The 16322-nt window shown below is 33.4% G+C and overlaps 1 protein-coding gene across 1 annotated transcript in view; it reads right to left on the reverse strand.

The window, feature by feature from the left end:
• The window catches only part of LOC111054278 (NACHT and WD repeat domain-containing protein 2), a 129580-nt gene that overhangs the window by 49779 nt on the left and 63479 nt on the right, over window positions 1-16322 (reverse strand). Inside the window, exons 15-16 of the mRNA XM_039419720.1 lie at window positions 4499-4718; window positions 1866-2078 (exon numbers count right to left, since the gene is read on the reverse strand). Coding sequence (XP_039275654.1) covers window positions 1866-2078; window positions 4499-4718 — 433 coding nt within the window. The remainder of the gene's footprint in view (window positions 1-1865; window positions 2079-4498; window positions 4719-16322) is intronic.

Here is a 16322-nt window from a genome sequence, read left to right on the forward strand (position 1 = left end):
TTGCACTGTTATCACCTCTCACGGCCAATGTGCCAAATCTGAGGCGAGAAGTTTCAGAATATTTGGCTACAACTGATCTCTGCCAAACCGTTCTCTTGTTGACGTTTTATCATTATACTTTCATGACTTTCGACATTTGATGGAGCCTTTCTTTTGGATTACCAACAAATACTAGAGACCCCCTGGGTTGAAGAACTTGCTCATGAACTGTTCTACTGTACCGCAGCATGTAATTAGACAGAGTTGGTTAGGATTATTATGGAAACAGCTAAATATATATTTCAAAAGTATGATATTACAGTAGTAGGTTCCGTGGGGATCGAAAAAGAAACTTTGCGCGTATGTGGGACTTTCGATACCCATAGTAAAAACCTTTTTCTAATACAAAAATTCATCATAAAGACAATTTTAAAGAAACCTAGAACTTATGATAGTAAGATTTTGTTCAGTGAATTTGATGTTAAAACTATACGACAGTTATATCTTAGTTGCATAACAAATTACAGTTTTAAATACGAGCATAATTTCCCTCTAGCCGATGACATAAATCTTATAATCTTAGACATAATACAATAAGAAAATATGAAATATATAACACCAACTCAGCTCTTCTTAGAAGGCAACTTTACTACATTAGCAGTAAATTCATAAATATACTAGAAAGTGAATTTCCACTTAATAATTTCCGAAATAATAAACACAAAAAAAGAGCCATAGAGGCATGGCTAAACTTGAATTATTTCCAACCGTTGACTTTTATACAATAATCAACATCATATTATAAGTTATATTTTCGAACACTTCATACGCTAGATTCAAGTTTATATATTACATCCCTGATTAAGCTGATTTACGACTCACACTGGCGCACAAGGAATCTTCCTTTTGCCGGTGTTTTTGCCTCACCTACTGTACTTATGCATGTGATCATAAATTGAATCTTCATTTTAAAACTATTGTTTGTAATGTAAAGGATATCATTTCGTTATTATATATAATTTAATAAATGTATGTATCTTGGTTTAAGTGCAGTAGCATATACTTATATTTATTTTTTGTAAAGCTTTTTTGTATTTTGTTTTTGGCAAATAAATAAAATTCATTCATGTTACAGGCAGAAAACAGACAGCAGACAGACGTCAACGGAAGATGGAACTTATAGATTGAATAATGATTTTGTGTATTATTCAGCTGAAATCATGAGTTGGCACATAAAGTCTGTCAGTCTAGCAGTCTGTGTGATAACTCCCAAATAGCATCAGCTTTTTTTAAATGAATGGGAAAATTACAGAAATAGCATGCAGCTAATTCCAGCTAAATAAATGATAAATGAAAACAATTTTTTTTCTTATGCACTTTCAATGCTATTTCTACATCCTGAAAAAGAACGAAGGAGTGAGTCAATTTAGTTGTCCAACGAACTTGACCTGTAAAAAGGTTCGATGAATTCGTGTTCAAAATTTGAAGCTGATCAATTCTCTCTAAAGTTATTTCAGAACATATAAACAGACGGACAACGAGTTTGGCGTTCAGTAAGTCAAAAGTGAGAACTCGCTAAGGCTCGTTCAATGAACTAATTATTCTGTTAATATCATATCAAAGCACCCCTAAACGCACCTGATTGTTATTGGAACATCCCTAAACGCACCTGATTGTTATTGGAACATCCCCAAACGCACCTGATTGTTATTGGAGCACCCCTAAACGCACCTGATTGTTATTGGAACATCCCTAAACGCACCTGATTGTTATTGGAACATCCCTAAACGCACCTGTTTGTTATTGGAACATCCCTAAACGCACCTGATTGTTATTGGAACATCCCTAAACGCACCTGATTGTTATTGGAACATCCCTAAACGCACCTGATTGTTATTGGTGAAGGCGGCAGCAAACCGGTTGTCGGGTGAGAGACACAGACGCTGCATGATGCCCTCGAGGCCAGGGTTGACGTCACGCGTCAGGTCGCTCGTCGACAGATCCCACGTGATGAACTTGTTGGAGATGGACACGATGTAGCGATAGTCGTCCGTCATACGGAAGTCAAAGACGGCAAACTGGTGGCCTTCCAGCGAGTACTGCAACAATACAACCAAATTTCAAATCTAATCAAATTCAAATTCATTTTATCAAATTGAAACTAATACAATGAATACAATTTATTTATGGAGACAACAGGTTACCCCTAATGTGTCTCCTTCACAAATAGAACAATACAAGATTATTATACAATGAAAATACAATAATCAATGTAACTTACAATTGCAATATTGTTAAAAAAACTATAGAAATACAAGAGAAGGAAAAAATAGATATATACAAAAAAATTATCATAAAACAAAATATAGGAATGGAAAGATTCTAAAATTAAAATAAAAATGTTACAAAGAATGGATAAAACTAACAAATGAATGTCAGAGGACTGATACCTGCCAATGAATCAACAGAATGAGTAAGAAGATAATGATGATGAGTTACAATGTATGAATCATGAAAATAATAGATGAGCAAGAACTTGGATGTTGGTAAGCACTAAATTGTAGAAAAGTGTTATGTCATTCGTTTTATTATTTATTTATTTATTGAGAATACATTAATGAAAAAAAGTACAACTCGAAGAGGTTTACACCAAAACAAACCTCATTTACACAAAAAATATTACACAAATGATTACTCAGAAAGATATATTGTGTTATTCTGTTTAATTGATTTATTTAATTTCTTCTTGTATTTTTCTTTATTCATTTTCATTTAGAAGAGTAATTGTATTTGATTTTGTTTTTGGTTATCATTTTTCCTTTATCATTGTATTATTTATTGGAATTACTATTAAGTAGGCTACATTATATTTTCATTTATTTTGTCTTCTTGTTGTTTTTTCATGTTTCAGTATTCTTTTACTTTGTACTGTTCTCTTTACGAACTCACAGCTAGCGCACAAGTCTGACTATGCTGGCTGTGCCAAAGACTTATTATAATTTACATTATAAATCTTGTATTTTGTATTTTGGCGAAATAAATATTCTATTCTATTCTAAGAGATACATAATAAGATTCCAATCAACACATAGATTCTTAAACTAAAGATAACTTGTTTTCAATCTGACAATGCCAGCAAAACCTAGGTTTGTGCGCTGGCATAAGTACATAGTACTTCACTGATAGAGTTTGTAGAGAAAAATGTAAAACACTTATGTTCACAAGAAGAAAAATGTTCGAGAGCGAGGGAAGATGAAGGAAAAAGAAAGAACTACTTTTTAAACTTGAAATTTTATACTTTCAAATCCAGGGCCAAGCTCAAATTGATTTGAAAACTTGATGAAACAATGTGAATTATCAAAAATTCCAATATTTTTTTAACAGACTAGACACAGTTTGGTAGCCCAGTGTCTCTATAGTTGGCAATCCCTAGTAAACTGATTGGAGAAAAACAAAGTAAAACTGAAAAAAAATTATAAGAATCTATCATGTTACTTTCAAGTACAATGTTCATGTTTCTAAATTTAATTGACTGTTTCTATATAGGATTGGGCTGTAACTGACATTTTATTTATTAGTTTTTCAGTTGTATTTACACCATTTTGAAAATTTATCAAGTCTAACTTTGTAGATGAATGTCAAATTTTTTATGTTTTTAACCTTCCGGTAGTCGCACCCTACTCGATCACAAGAGCGGTCGCGTGTTGTATTTTTTACAACATCCAATTTTCTAAGTGTTATTTACTCTGTTTACTGTCAAAACATATTAATTAATTATATAATTACTTTTTCCATCTTCTTGGATTATTTTACGCCTATGAACATTTGGATGATTAACATTATTCATAGCCCAATAAGGTACATCAAGCAAAGCCATCAATTCTGTGTTATTGGTTCGTTTAAAGACCCTGTATACAGTCTTCCCCTATCTTATGCACTGTCGCGACTAAATGGCACCTAAAGACTGAACCATTGCTCGGTTGATACTGCAACTCAGTGGAGTGATGGAGGAAAGTTTTGGAATGCATAGGTGACTCATTCACTGACACCACTCCATTCAAGAGTTTTGTGCAGCAAAAAAACTGACACTGTTGTACTTTTTACAAGAGCGCGACTGCCGGAAGGTAACTTACATTGAATATTCCTATTTTGTAAAATATTTTTTCATCAATAGACAAATAATTATTTGTTATTGGTTACCGTACTGAGTTCATTGATATAATAGCCTTTCTATTCTCCTGTGACAGCTAACCATCAATTTAATATAATAATATTATGTCAATTTTTTTGGAATTAATGTAATGTAAGATGGAATTGAGAAATTTGGCAGAGGGAGATAAGATAGATAGAGTGAGATGGCATGTGGGATGCAAGAGACTGTAAATCAAACTCACTTTAATATAGCGAAGGTATATTATACCTTCAGTTTATGGAAGGTTACAGTTACTACAGTAACTATAGTAGCTGTAACCGTTACAAACACTAGAAAAAAGGGAATTTTCCCTACTTATTATCGTACCTTGAGGGGTCCGCCAGGCGTATGCAGACAGTGGAAGAATGGCAGAAGGGCGCAGTTCTCCGGGCCGAATTGGTCGCACTGTTGCAGCAGCATCTTCACATTGGGGTTGGTGCCTATCTCAGGCAGCAGACGCCCCACCAGCTGAGGGGCCAACATGTCAGGGTACACACTGAGAATGGCCCCCCCAAGGCGAAGTGCATCTGCCACTAGCATTAGCTCCCTTCACACAATAAACATTTGCCATATATTTCCTAAATTCTACAAAAATATAGCATTCAAACTTACATGTGTCATAATCATTCCAAAATTACATGTGAAAGGTAGGATGGTTAGTATTTTGGCAGGGTTACATGAATGTTTAATTATATCATAATCTGCCACTAGCATTTTAGCTCCCTTCAAACAGCATCTCACAATAATTATTATAGCATTCAAACTTAAATGTATCATAATCATTCCAAAATTACATGTGAAAGGTAGGATGGTTAGTATTTTGACAGGGTTAGATGAATGTTTAATTATATCATAATCTGCCACTAGCATTAGCTCCCTTCAAACAGCATCACACAATAATTATTATTCATATTATATGTCAAAAATTCTATAGAGAAATAAGATAATTAAGGCCAGCTTCAGAACTCGGGATTCAGCTGAGTTCTAGACTTTCAAAAGCTGGAGTCAGAAAATTGGCTTTCCAAATGGGGCATAGTCACAGTCCATGTTGAAATTATAATTCGAAAAACTATACATTTGAACACAGAATAAATTGAAGAGAAAATAGAATGAAGTTTCAGCTATTTGAATCATTTATGAATGTTTCATTTCGTCAGGGAAAAACGTTCCCAATATTATAGAAATTAGAGAATATAGATTACCATAAAAGCTGCGACTATGCCCTGTTTCGGAAAGCCAATTTTCTGACTCCAGCTGTTTAAAGTCTAGAACTTAGCTAAATCCCGAGATCGGAAACCGGCCCTTAAGTATTTTAGTAGGACTACTTCAATTTTCAATCATATAAAAACACTATAGTGAAGCCCACGTTATTCATGACACTTTTTGATCAACATTGGTATTGGTATCCTTGTCTATCGTTCGCCAAAGTTGATAGCGCTGCCCTTTTCTAGCCCTTGACAGATGATATATAATAGATTATCAAAATAATTCAAATCAATTATGAAAATTCATTATTCAATCATTGAAAATATACTTTCTTGGAGAATAAAATATAATTGATTCTTTTAAACAATAAAGAACAGTTAATATTACATCAGATATACCGGTTTTAGCAATCCTCCATGGAAGGATATCCACCTTGTCTGTTATCCATCAACGAACATTTATAATATAATTATCCTTTCCGACTTCTGCAACATTGCCAGATAGTTTTTCAACAAATAGAAGTATAACTAATAAACAAGATATCCAATTTTGATCATAATAATGTATTATTAAATCACTGAAAGATATATTTTCTCGACAAGGAAGATAGAATTATCTATTTCAAACATGAATTAACAGTATTTTTTCCGTTAGGGCTACTCTTGAATATAAATAAAAATAGAAATCTGAGTACCTTTTTAAAAATTGTTTACTCACAAAATGACGCCATTATCAATAATAATGATATCATATAGCCGAAATATGTTGTAAATAAACAATTTCAAAAAGGCTACTTGGATTTATATTTCTATTCATGAATAAACAGTTACACCCAGTTGCACAGAAGTCTGTTAGCTTCTAATTCCGTTTGAATGTCATGAGAACCAATCAGAGAAGCATTCTTTTCAGAACAAAAACTACAATTGGATCTCATGAAATTCAATCATGATTGAAATGGAACAGGATTTTGTGCAACTGAGCGGAATATCAAATCTATAGAATCTTTAGATTGATCATGTATGAAAATTTATAGATCGAACTTGATCACAATAGTTTTCTGTTAATTGTCTACATCAATGTAGCTAAAATACAACGTATTCTAGATAATAGGTCTACATCAATGTACCTCGAATGCAACTACAGTATAGAGAAAGGAAAACTATGATTTACTTCATCTCTGATACAAAGTATTCTAGATACATTGGCTCTACATATGAACGATAAAGAGTTAGAAAAACAAGAGTAAGGAAACCTATGACTCACTTCATCTCTGATAAAACGTATTCTAGATACATTGGCTCTACTTATGAACAATAAAGACATCACAGATACAAACAACCTAGCAAGTATAGGGGAATCAACTTCTGGCTAATTGATAAATTCAAAAGGCGATGGAAAAGTCTAGACTAATGTCACAATCTACTCACAAATAATTAACTTCTTCATTAATGCTAGTTAAAGTATCCTGAGAAGGAATAAGTTGGCTACCACGTAATTTCTATTAGATTTCAATACTGGACTATCTATACAAAAACATATTCTCAGGAACTATAGAAATTAACACACAAAATATTTCAAGAAAACTGCTTAATAATGTCAAAAAAGCTGGAATTGTTACTCAAGAAATAGATAAAAATATTCAACAGTTAATACAACGGACACAATTGAAGCAGCAAAATGTATGAACAGTACAAAAAAATACAAAACGTTACTGTAACAGTTCAAAAAAAGTACCTACAATAAAATGAGTGAGGTCCACGTTATAATGGCAGTGTTTGATTAGCAAACATAGCAGACAATGATATTGCTATCATTGTCTATCATTTAACAAAGCTGACAGCGCTATCTCTTTCTCGCTTTGCTCTGTTGCCAGATCGGTTTTTAACAACAAAGAAATATAATAAATTAAAAAATATTTCATTTTGATTATAAAAATTCATTATGAAATCATTGAAAAATATAATTTCTTGCTTGGTAAAATATGATTGATTATTCTAAATAATAATGAACAGGCTATATTACATCAATAAACATGTATTAGGTACCCTCCATAGAAGGCATTGACAATACATTGTCAAGACATTGACAAGGCATTGGCAACGTTGTTCTCCCACCTTTCCTCACTGCCATTATAACGTGGACCTCACTACAGAATAAGATGAAAATATGAATAATAACAACTCTCACAAAGTAACCAACCTACAAAAGCAGATAATTTATTAGACAATACATTTTTATAGGACATAACCACTAAACAACATCTCAAATACTGAATGCTTTAGGAAATTGAAATCCAATATTGTTCAAGTCACTCACATTTTGTTCCAACTCTTATTGGCTTACCTTTGCAGAAGACGGATTTGTTCCCTATCAAAATAATTATTTTAGATGATTATATAATAACAAAATAAAACTAGCTCTAGATATATGTAATGCTCTCATAATTATGTAATAAGTTGTCTTTTTTTCTTTCGGGCTACTCCTAAATATAAATAAAGATTAGAAATCTTATTCCCCTTTAAAGTTATTCAATCACGACATATTTGGTTATATAATGCCATCATCAAGTGATTGACAATAAATGAAATGATTTATTTTATTTCAAATTCAAATTCAAATTGAGTTTATTCACAGAAATCATTACAAATACAGTACACATATATAAATAATATAAATACTTGTGAATTTCCCCCACATAGACAAGTCTGTGTGTGGGGAAAGAGTTCTAATGAAAAACAATTGATACTAAAAAGAAAATTATAAATATTTACAATACAGTATAATTTGAAAAATAAAAGTTGATTAAATGTAGTGGAGAAAGTATATGTTTTGAATTGAAGTAGTACAATATAACTATTATGGTATATAGCTTTAACATGGCATGGCACACAAAATAAAATTTAGAACTTGAACAATGATAAATTATGAGCAATATATTGATGATATGTACTTTCATATATATATGATGATGATAGATAAGATTTTTATCTAATTCATATATATGATGATGAATACAAGAAAAATATATACATAGTATCAAAATCGGTAAGAGGAGTAGATGAGCTGATCAGCGACATCCCTGCCGGTTTCAAATAACCACATATTTAAGGCTAAGGGGTTCTATTTGCCATTGGAGGCGGGTATATTTCTATAAAGAATGTGGCATATGTAGTGACTATTAAATCTATTGCAATTGCTAACTAATCTGGGTTGTAGAATTCCAAATATATTCATATTTCGTGTTTGATAGGGATGGATAAGAGGATTAAATATTGCATTTTTATTACTTCGGATGAAAATTAAGAGTGATTTTATGTATAGCTGTCGCACATCAAGGACCTGAAATTCTTGATAGGCCAGTTCAGTCGGATAGCGACTACCCTGGTTCAAGCAGGTCTTTATGATTGCTCGCTGTGCAATTCCGACAGCTCTCAAAGTGAACGAGGATGCTCCACCCCAGGCCAGGATTCCATAATTTATAATTGATTGAACATAGGCGAAGTATGTCCTTCTCAATTGATTGGCTGACAGAACCTCCCTCAACTGTCGAAAGGCATATATTATTAATCTTCCAATCACTTGATAATGGCATAATGTAGCCGAAACAAGTCGTGATTGAACAATTTTAAAGGGTACCAGTACTTAGATTTCTAATTAATGTATAGATTGTTTGCAAGAATCTGCAAACGGATTGTGATAATTCTTTCCCGTTCAAGATATATGACCACTTAAATATATTGAAAAACGCAAATTGTACAGTACATTATTTTTCTCATTTTTTCGAGAGCAATAGCATCATTATCAACTCTGCCTTCTTATGGTCCTTGATGTGAGGAACACGAATCTGCAAACGGATTAGGAATAGTTAGTTATTTGTGCAACTAGTGCGCAAAGTGACAGTTTGCTGCACCAAAAGAAACGTTTACGCACGAGCCGTAGGCGAGTGCAGAATAATGGTTTCTTGAGTGCAGCAAACAAACTTTGCGCATGTATTTCACTTCAAATTTTTCCTACAGTTACCATTGAATATGAAAAGTGAGTAATTATGAGTAAAATTCCCTGAACTCCATCAAATGTTTTTCTGTGAAATTTTATTATTAATAAAAACCTTAATTTATTTAAAATTGAACAATAATAATTAAATTAATGAAGGCACATAATGGCAAGGCAACACTGTTCTCCACTGCCATATTATAACGTGGACCACAGTCAGTGTTACCAACTTAATTTTGATTTTCCTGCACTGATGCTCCATATAACCTACTAACTATTTTGCGTTGTCATGCTGCAAATCTGGAGTATGCAAAGTAATACTTTGCTCATTAGAGAAAAGTGATTCTTTGCGGCCTGCAATCAGTGCACAAATGGTCACTTTATCTGTAGGTCACTTATCAGTGCACAAGGTATCTGTAGGGAAAATTATTTCCCGTTCAGGAGATAAGACCACTTTAATACATTGGAAAACGAAATACATAATTCTTCTAATTTTTTCGGGAAAAGTAAAATCATCATCAACTCTGCCTTTTTATGGTCATTGATGCGAGGAACTCAAATATGCAAACGGATTAGAGAAATCCACACCAAGGAGCATAAGATAGCAGATTTGATAATTATTCCATTGCTCCCGAAAAAATGAGAAATATTATGTACTGATCAATTTGCGTTTGTCAATATATATTTAAGTGGTCATATCTCCTGAACGGGAACGAATTCTCCTAATCTGTTTGCAGATTCGTGTTCCTTACATCAAGGAGCATAAGAAGGCAGATTTGATACCCCATTTTTTATAGAATCATGCGAATTTGAATCCAAAATTACAGTTCTAGTTCATAAAATCATATGAATACACTAACATATGATCAAAATAAGAATCTTCCAGGTGTATTTATTTATTTACTTCATATCACTTGAAAATGGCATCAATGTCCGAAACATGTTGTAATAAAATATTTCAAAAAGGTTACTGAGATTTTTATTTTTCTTTATAATTATTCAGATTTGATAATGATTATATTGCTCCCAAAAAATGAGAAAAGTAATGTACGTCCTGATCAATTTAAGTTTTTTAATATAAATATTTGAGTGGTCATATCTCCTGAACAGGAACGAATTTTCCTAATCTGTTTTCAGATTCGTGTTCCTCAGATCAAGGACCATAAGAAGGCAGAGTTGAAAATGATTCTATTGCTCCGGGGATAATGAGAAAAATAATGTAGGTCCTGATCAATGAATGTTTTTAAATATATTTAAGTGGTCATATCTCCTGAACAGGAACGAATTTTCCCAATCCGTTTGCAGATTCGTGTTCCTCACATCAAGGACCATAAGAAGGCACATTTGATAATGATTTTATTGCTCCCGGAAAAATGAGAAAAATAATGTAGGTCCAGATCAATTTGCGTTTTTAAATATATTTAAGTGGTCATATCTCCTGAACGGAAAATAATTTTTCCTACAGTTACGTTGAAAAGTGACCATTGCTGCACTGATTACAGAACGCAAAGAATCACTTTTCCGCTCTAGTGCGGGAAAAATTTTTCTGCACTCCAGATTTGCAACATGGCAACACAAAATACTTAGTAGGTTATATGGAGCAACAGTGCAGCAAAATCAAAATGAAGTTGGTAAGAGTGACTGGGCTGCTATAGTGAGCAGAGGTTCAACGAAGCACAACGAGCTAATTATTATTCATTATATATTATAACCAAGGACAACATTTTTATTCAATTTGACAATAAATTAAGGTTTTTATCAATAATAAAATTACACTGAAAAACATTTGATGCATTTCAGGCAATTTTACCCATAATTACCCACTTTTCATATTCAATGGTAACTGTAGGAAAAACTTAATGTGAAATACGTGCGCAAAGTTCCTCTGCTGCACTTAACAAACGTTTCTTTAGGTGCAGCAAACTGTTACTTTGCGCATTAGTTGCACAAATAACTATTTCCAAATCTGTTCGCAGATTCGTGTTCCTCACATCAAGGACCTTAAGAAGGCACATTTGATAATGATTCTATTGCTCCCGGAAAAATGAGAAAAATAATGTAGGTCCCGATCAATTTTCGTTTTTTAATATATTTGAGTGGTTATATCTCCTGAACGGGAGAGAATTTTCCTAATCCGTTTGCAGATTCGTGTTCCTCACATCAAGGACCATAAGAAGGCACATTTGATAATGATTCTATTGCTCCCAGGAAAATGAGAAAAATAATGTAGGTCCTGATCAATGAACATTTTTAAATATATTTAAGTGGTCATATCTCCTGAACGGTAACGAATTTTCCTAATGCGTTTGCATATTCGTGTTCCTCAAATCAAGGACCATAAGAAGGCAGAGTTGGAAATAATTCTATTCCTTCCGGAAAAATGAGAAATAGTTATTTGTATATCTAGAGTGAAAACTGCTGTTTTTTCTCCCCGAGGGAAAAGTTTGAAGCCGAGGGCAACAATTTTCCTGAGGGAGAAAGAAATATTTTTCACTCGTGATATACACAACATTTTTCCTCCACCTACATTTTTATAAAAACTGCAAATAAAATGATTTTTCAAAACGTACGTGACCAAACAATGTGTTACAACATAATCTAAAACGTAAACAGCTGGGCTGGCTTGTAATCACAGTTTTCCGCCTACAGCGCCATGCGATATCTGTCGGCAAAACTTGTAACAACAATGGCCGCCACAATACAACTATGATGAATTTCCCGTCTCAAATTTGATTAGTTAATGAGGAATATTCGTTGGCTGGATTTTGAATAACATGGAATATGAAAAAATATTTATACATTATTTTAGTATAGTGATATGAAGTTTGTAATAATTTTAGCATACAAACATAAATTTCAATGTCTGGTCGAGGTATTGAATTTAGTTGGTTTAATGACTACTCTATATGCTTCCTCATCTGGGCTTAGACCTTCAAACCTATTTCAAATGTACGTTTTTAAAATAGAGATGCTTCCCATGTTATTTAAATAGAGTCACTTTAATACGCTCTAGGGAGTTTTTCTGTTTTTTAGTACCGAGAGCGAAGAAGTGACACTTTAGTATTATGTTCCAGGCAGTAGAGAAAGCACTTTAGACAGGAGGTGGAGGAAAAATAATGTAGGTCCTGATCAATTTACGTTTTTTAATATATTTGAGTGGTCATATCTCCTGAATGGGGAAGAATTTCCCCAATCCGTTTGCAGATTCGTGTTCCTTACATCAAGAACCATAAGGAGGCACATTTGATAATGATTCAATTGCACAAAAAAATTGGCCCCCGACATTGAATTCAATAATATTTTTCATCACAATTCATTCAATTATAACACATCATTAATATATTCTCATTTTAATCTGATCCTTTAAGTGATTGGGGTTAGGGAGAGTGTTTCCTACCACTTAGAATGTATCAAGAGCAACAAAGAAGAAAAGCTCGAACTCCAGCTAAGAGTTGTGCCAAGATATACGGTGAAAGAACTCCAGTTCACTCAAGTCTTAAATGCTTTCGCCCGGTTTAACTGCTTGAAATATGACCAACATTTGGGGAAGAATAACGTTCACCTCTCTGATAGCACACAGTCAATCACTCTCTCTCACTCCAAACTCTTTTCAGATCATCCCTTTCATTCCATCCTCTAGTTATTCGCTTTATCTGATCCCTTTCCTCGTGTCTTTTCTTTCTTTATCTTCACTCCAACTCTTTCTTTCCAACCTCTTTCTAGATTATCATCCCTTCCACTCCACCGTCCCACACCTCTCAGTTATCCTTATCACACTCTCGCTTTATCTCATTCTTCTCCCTGTTTCAAATCAAATGAAATCATTTATTTGTCATACAATAAATACATATTCAAAACATAATAAAAGAAAATACTTAATTTTATAATCAAAAGTATAAAATAATTAAAATAAAAATTAAGCACACAGTCAATCACTCTCTCTCACTCCAAACTCTTTCCAGATCATCCCTTTCATTCCATCCTCCAGTTATTCGCTTTATCTGATCCCTTTCATCGTGTCTTTTCTTTCTTTATCTTCACTTCAACTCTTTCTTTCCAACCTCTTTCTAGATTATCCCTTCCACTCCACCGTCCCACACCTCTCAGTTATCCTTATCACACTCTCGCTTTATCTCATTCTTCTCCCTGTTTCAAATCAAATCATTTATTTGCCATACAATAAATACTATTCAAAACATAATAAAAGAAAATACTTAATTTTATAATCAAAAGTATAAAATAATTAAAATAAAAATTAAGCACACAGTCAATCACTCTCTCTCACTCCAAACTCTTTCCAGATCATCCCTTCATTCCATCCTCCAGTTATTCGCTTTATCTGATCCCTTCATCGTGTCTTTTCTTTCTTTATCTTCACTTCAACTCTTTCTTTCCAACCTCTTTCTAGATTATCCCTTCCACTCCACCGTCCCACACCTCTCAGTTATCCTTATCACACTCTCGCTTTATCTCATTCTTCTCCCTGTTTCAAATCAAATCATTTATTTGCCATACAATAAATACTATTCAAAACATAATAAAAGAAAATACTTAATTTTATAATCAAAAGTATAAAATAATTAAAATAAAAATTAAGCACACAGTCAATCACTCTCTCTCACTCCAAACTCTTTCCAGATCATCCCTTCATTCCATCCTCCAGTTATTCGCTTTATCTGATCCCTTCATCGTGTCTTTTCTTTCTTTATCTTCACTTCAACTCTTTCTTTCCAACCTCTTTCTAGATTATCCCTTCCACTCCACCGTCCCACACCTCTCAGTTATCCTTATCACACTCTCGCTTTATCTCATTCTTCTCCCTGTTTCAAATCAAATCATTTATTTGCCATACAATAAATACATATTCAAAACATAATAAAAGAAAATACTTAATTTTATAATCAAAAGTATAAAATAATTAAAATAAAAATTAAGCATAAATAATACCAAAATCATAATTAGATACTTCTCAATGGTAATCCGGCATCACCAGCAAAAGGAATCAAGCCTTGCCCGCTGGTGAGAGTTGCAATCAGCAAGTTACATTGGTTGTTTCCTAGTTTTATACAATAATAGAAAAAAAAATAATCCACGCTTAAAAATATGTTTTTAAAAAATTAGATAATGCTTTCAATTGAAAAGAAATAGTTTTCTCTTATCCAATTTTTTAGTATTTTGTAATTAATTTTTGCTTCCAGATCAAAAGGCAAATCATTTATGAATCTTGTACTTATATGAATGAGCTGTCTTCTAACTACTGTTAGTTTTGTTTCTATCATATATTTATATTTTGTCATCCCTTTCTCTCTAACCTCTTTCTATAGTGATGTCCACGTTATAATGGCAGTGGAGAAAAACAGGAGAAAAAAGTTGCCGATCCTCTGTCTTGTCAGTACATTATTTTTATCATTTTTTCGTGAGCAATTGAATCGTTATCAAATCTGCCTTCTTATGCTGCTCCTTGATGCGAGGAACACGAATCTGCAAACGGATTGGAGAAATTCTTCCCAGTTCAGAGGGTATAACTACTTGAATATATTGCAGAACGCAAATTGATCATTCACTATTTTTCTGATTATCTCGGGAGAAATGAAATCATCATCAAATCTGCCTTCTCATGGTCCCTGATGTGAGGAACATGAATCTGCATACGGTTTGAGAAAATTCTGTCCCGTTCAGGAGATATAACACCTATATATATAAAAGCGAAATGGCACTCACTCACTGACTGACTGACTGACTGACTCACTCACTCATTCACTCACTCGCAGAACTAAAAATCTACCGGACCAAAAACGTTCAAATTTGGTAGGTATGTTCAGTTGGCCCTTTAGAGGCGCACTAAGAAATCTTTTGGCAATATTTTAACTCTAAGGGTTGTTTTTAAGGGTTTAAAGTTCGTCTTTTAGCATGTATATTCTTCTTCTCCCAATCTCTTAATTATAATTGGAATTTCCATTTCATATGTTACTATAGAACTATAATCTAGATAGAGTACCTCTTCGAAACAGTTGTTAACTGGCAACTAAATTAATAATTTTGTCAGGTTGGCATTAAGTTGAGTTGACTTTGTTAGGTTGAAGATTTAAATGCATTTATCGCGGAAAAATTGATTGGGCACTGCTACTTCAATCCTGGGAATATTATATTACTAGCCGTCAGGCTCCCTTCGCTCGCCATATCCGTTTAGCAAGACGTTTAGTCTGGACCCCCGACTGGATTCTCCTAACATATGATGAAAATGCTCAAATGAAAAATGCAGGCGAGCGGAGCGATCCTGCTGTTCTCATTCCTGAACGATCCAGACGGTGGTCCAGGGAGCGGAGCCCCTGGCTAGACGGATATGGCGAGCGAAGCGAGCCTGACGGCTAGTCTTAAATATATAAAAAACGGAAATTGCATTTTTCAATATATTTTAAGGGTCATATAACACATCATTAATATATTCTAATTTTAATCTGATCCTCTTTCTTAATGGGGAAGAATTTTGCTAATCTGTTTGCAGATTCCGATTCCTTGCATTAAGGAACATAAGAAGGCAGAGTTGATCATGATTCAATTACTCCCGAAAGAACTAGAAAAATAATGTGCAATCAGATCAGTACATCATTTTTCTCATTTTTTCGAGAGCAATTAAATCATTATCAGAGTTGCCTTCTTAAGAACCTTGATGCGAGGAACTCAAATCTGCAAACGGATTGGAGAAATTCTCTCCCGTTCAGGAGATATGACCCCTTCAATATAAATGGAAAACGCAAATTGGTCAGTACATTATTTTTCTCATTTTTACTGGTGCGATAGAGTCATACATCAAGCTCCATGAGAAGGCGGATTTGATATCCAACTGGCAATCATACCTAGTTTTCGTTTTTGGTAAATTTGGGTCTAAATGATTAATCACAAAAAAAATGTTTTTCTCATGTACTTCCAATGTTATTTGTTATATCCTGAG

This window comes from Nilaparvata lugens, chromosome 1 (genome assembly GCF_014356525.2).
Source record: "Nilaparvata lugens isolate BPH chromosome 1, ASM1435652v1, whole genome shotgun sequence".
Lineage (NCBI taxonomy): Eukaryota > Metazoa > Arthropoda > Insecta > Hemiptera > Delphacidae > Nilaparvata > Nilaparvata lugens.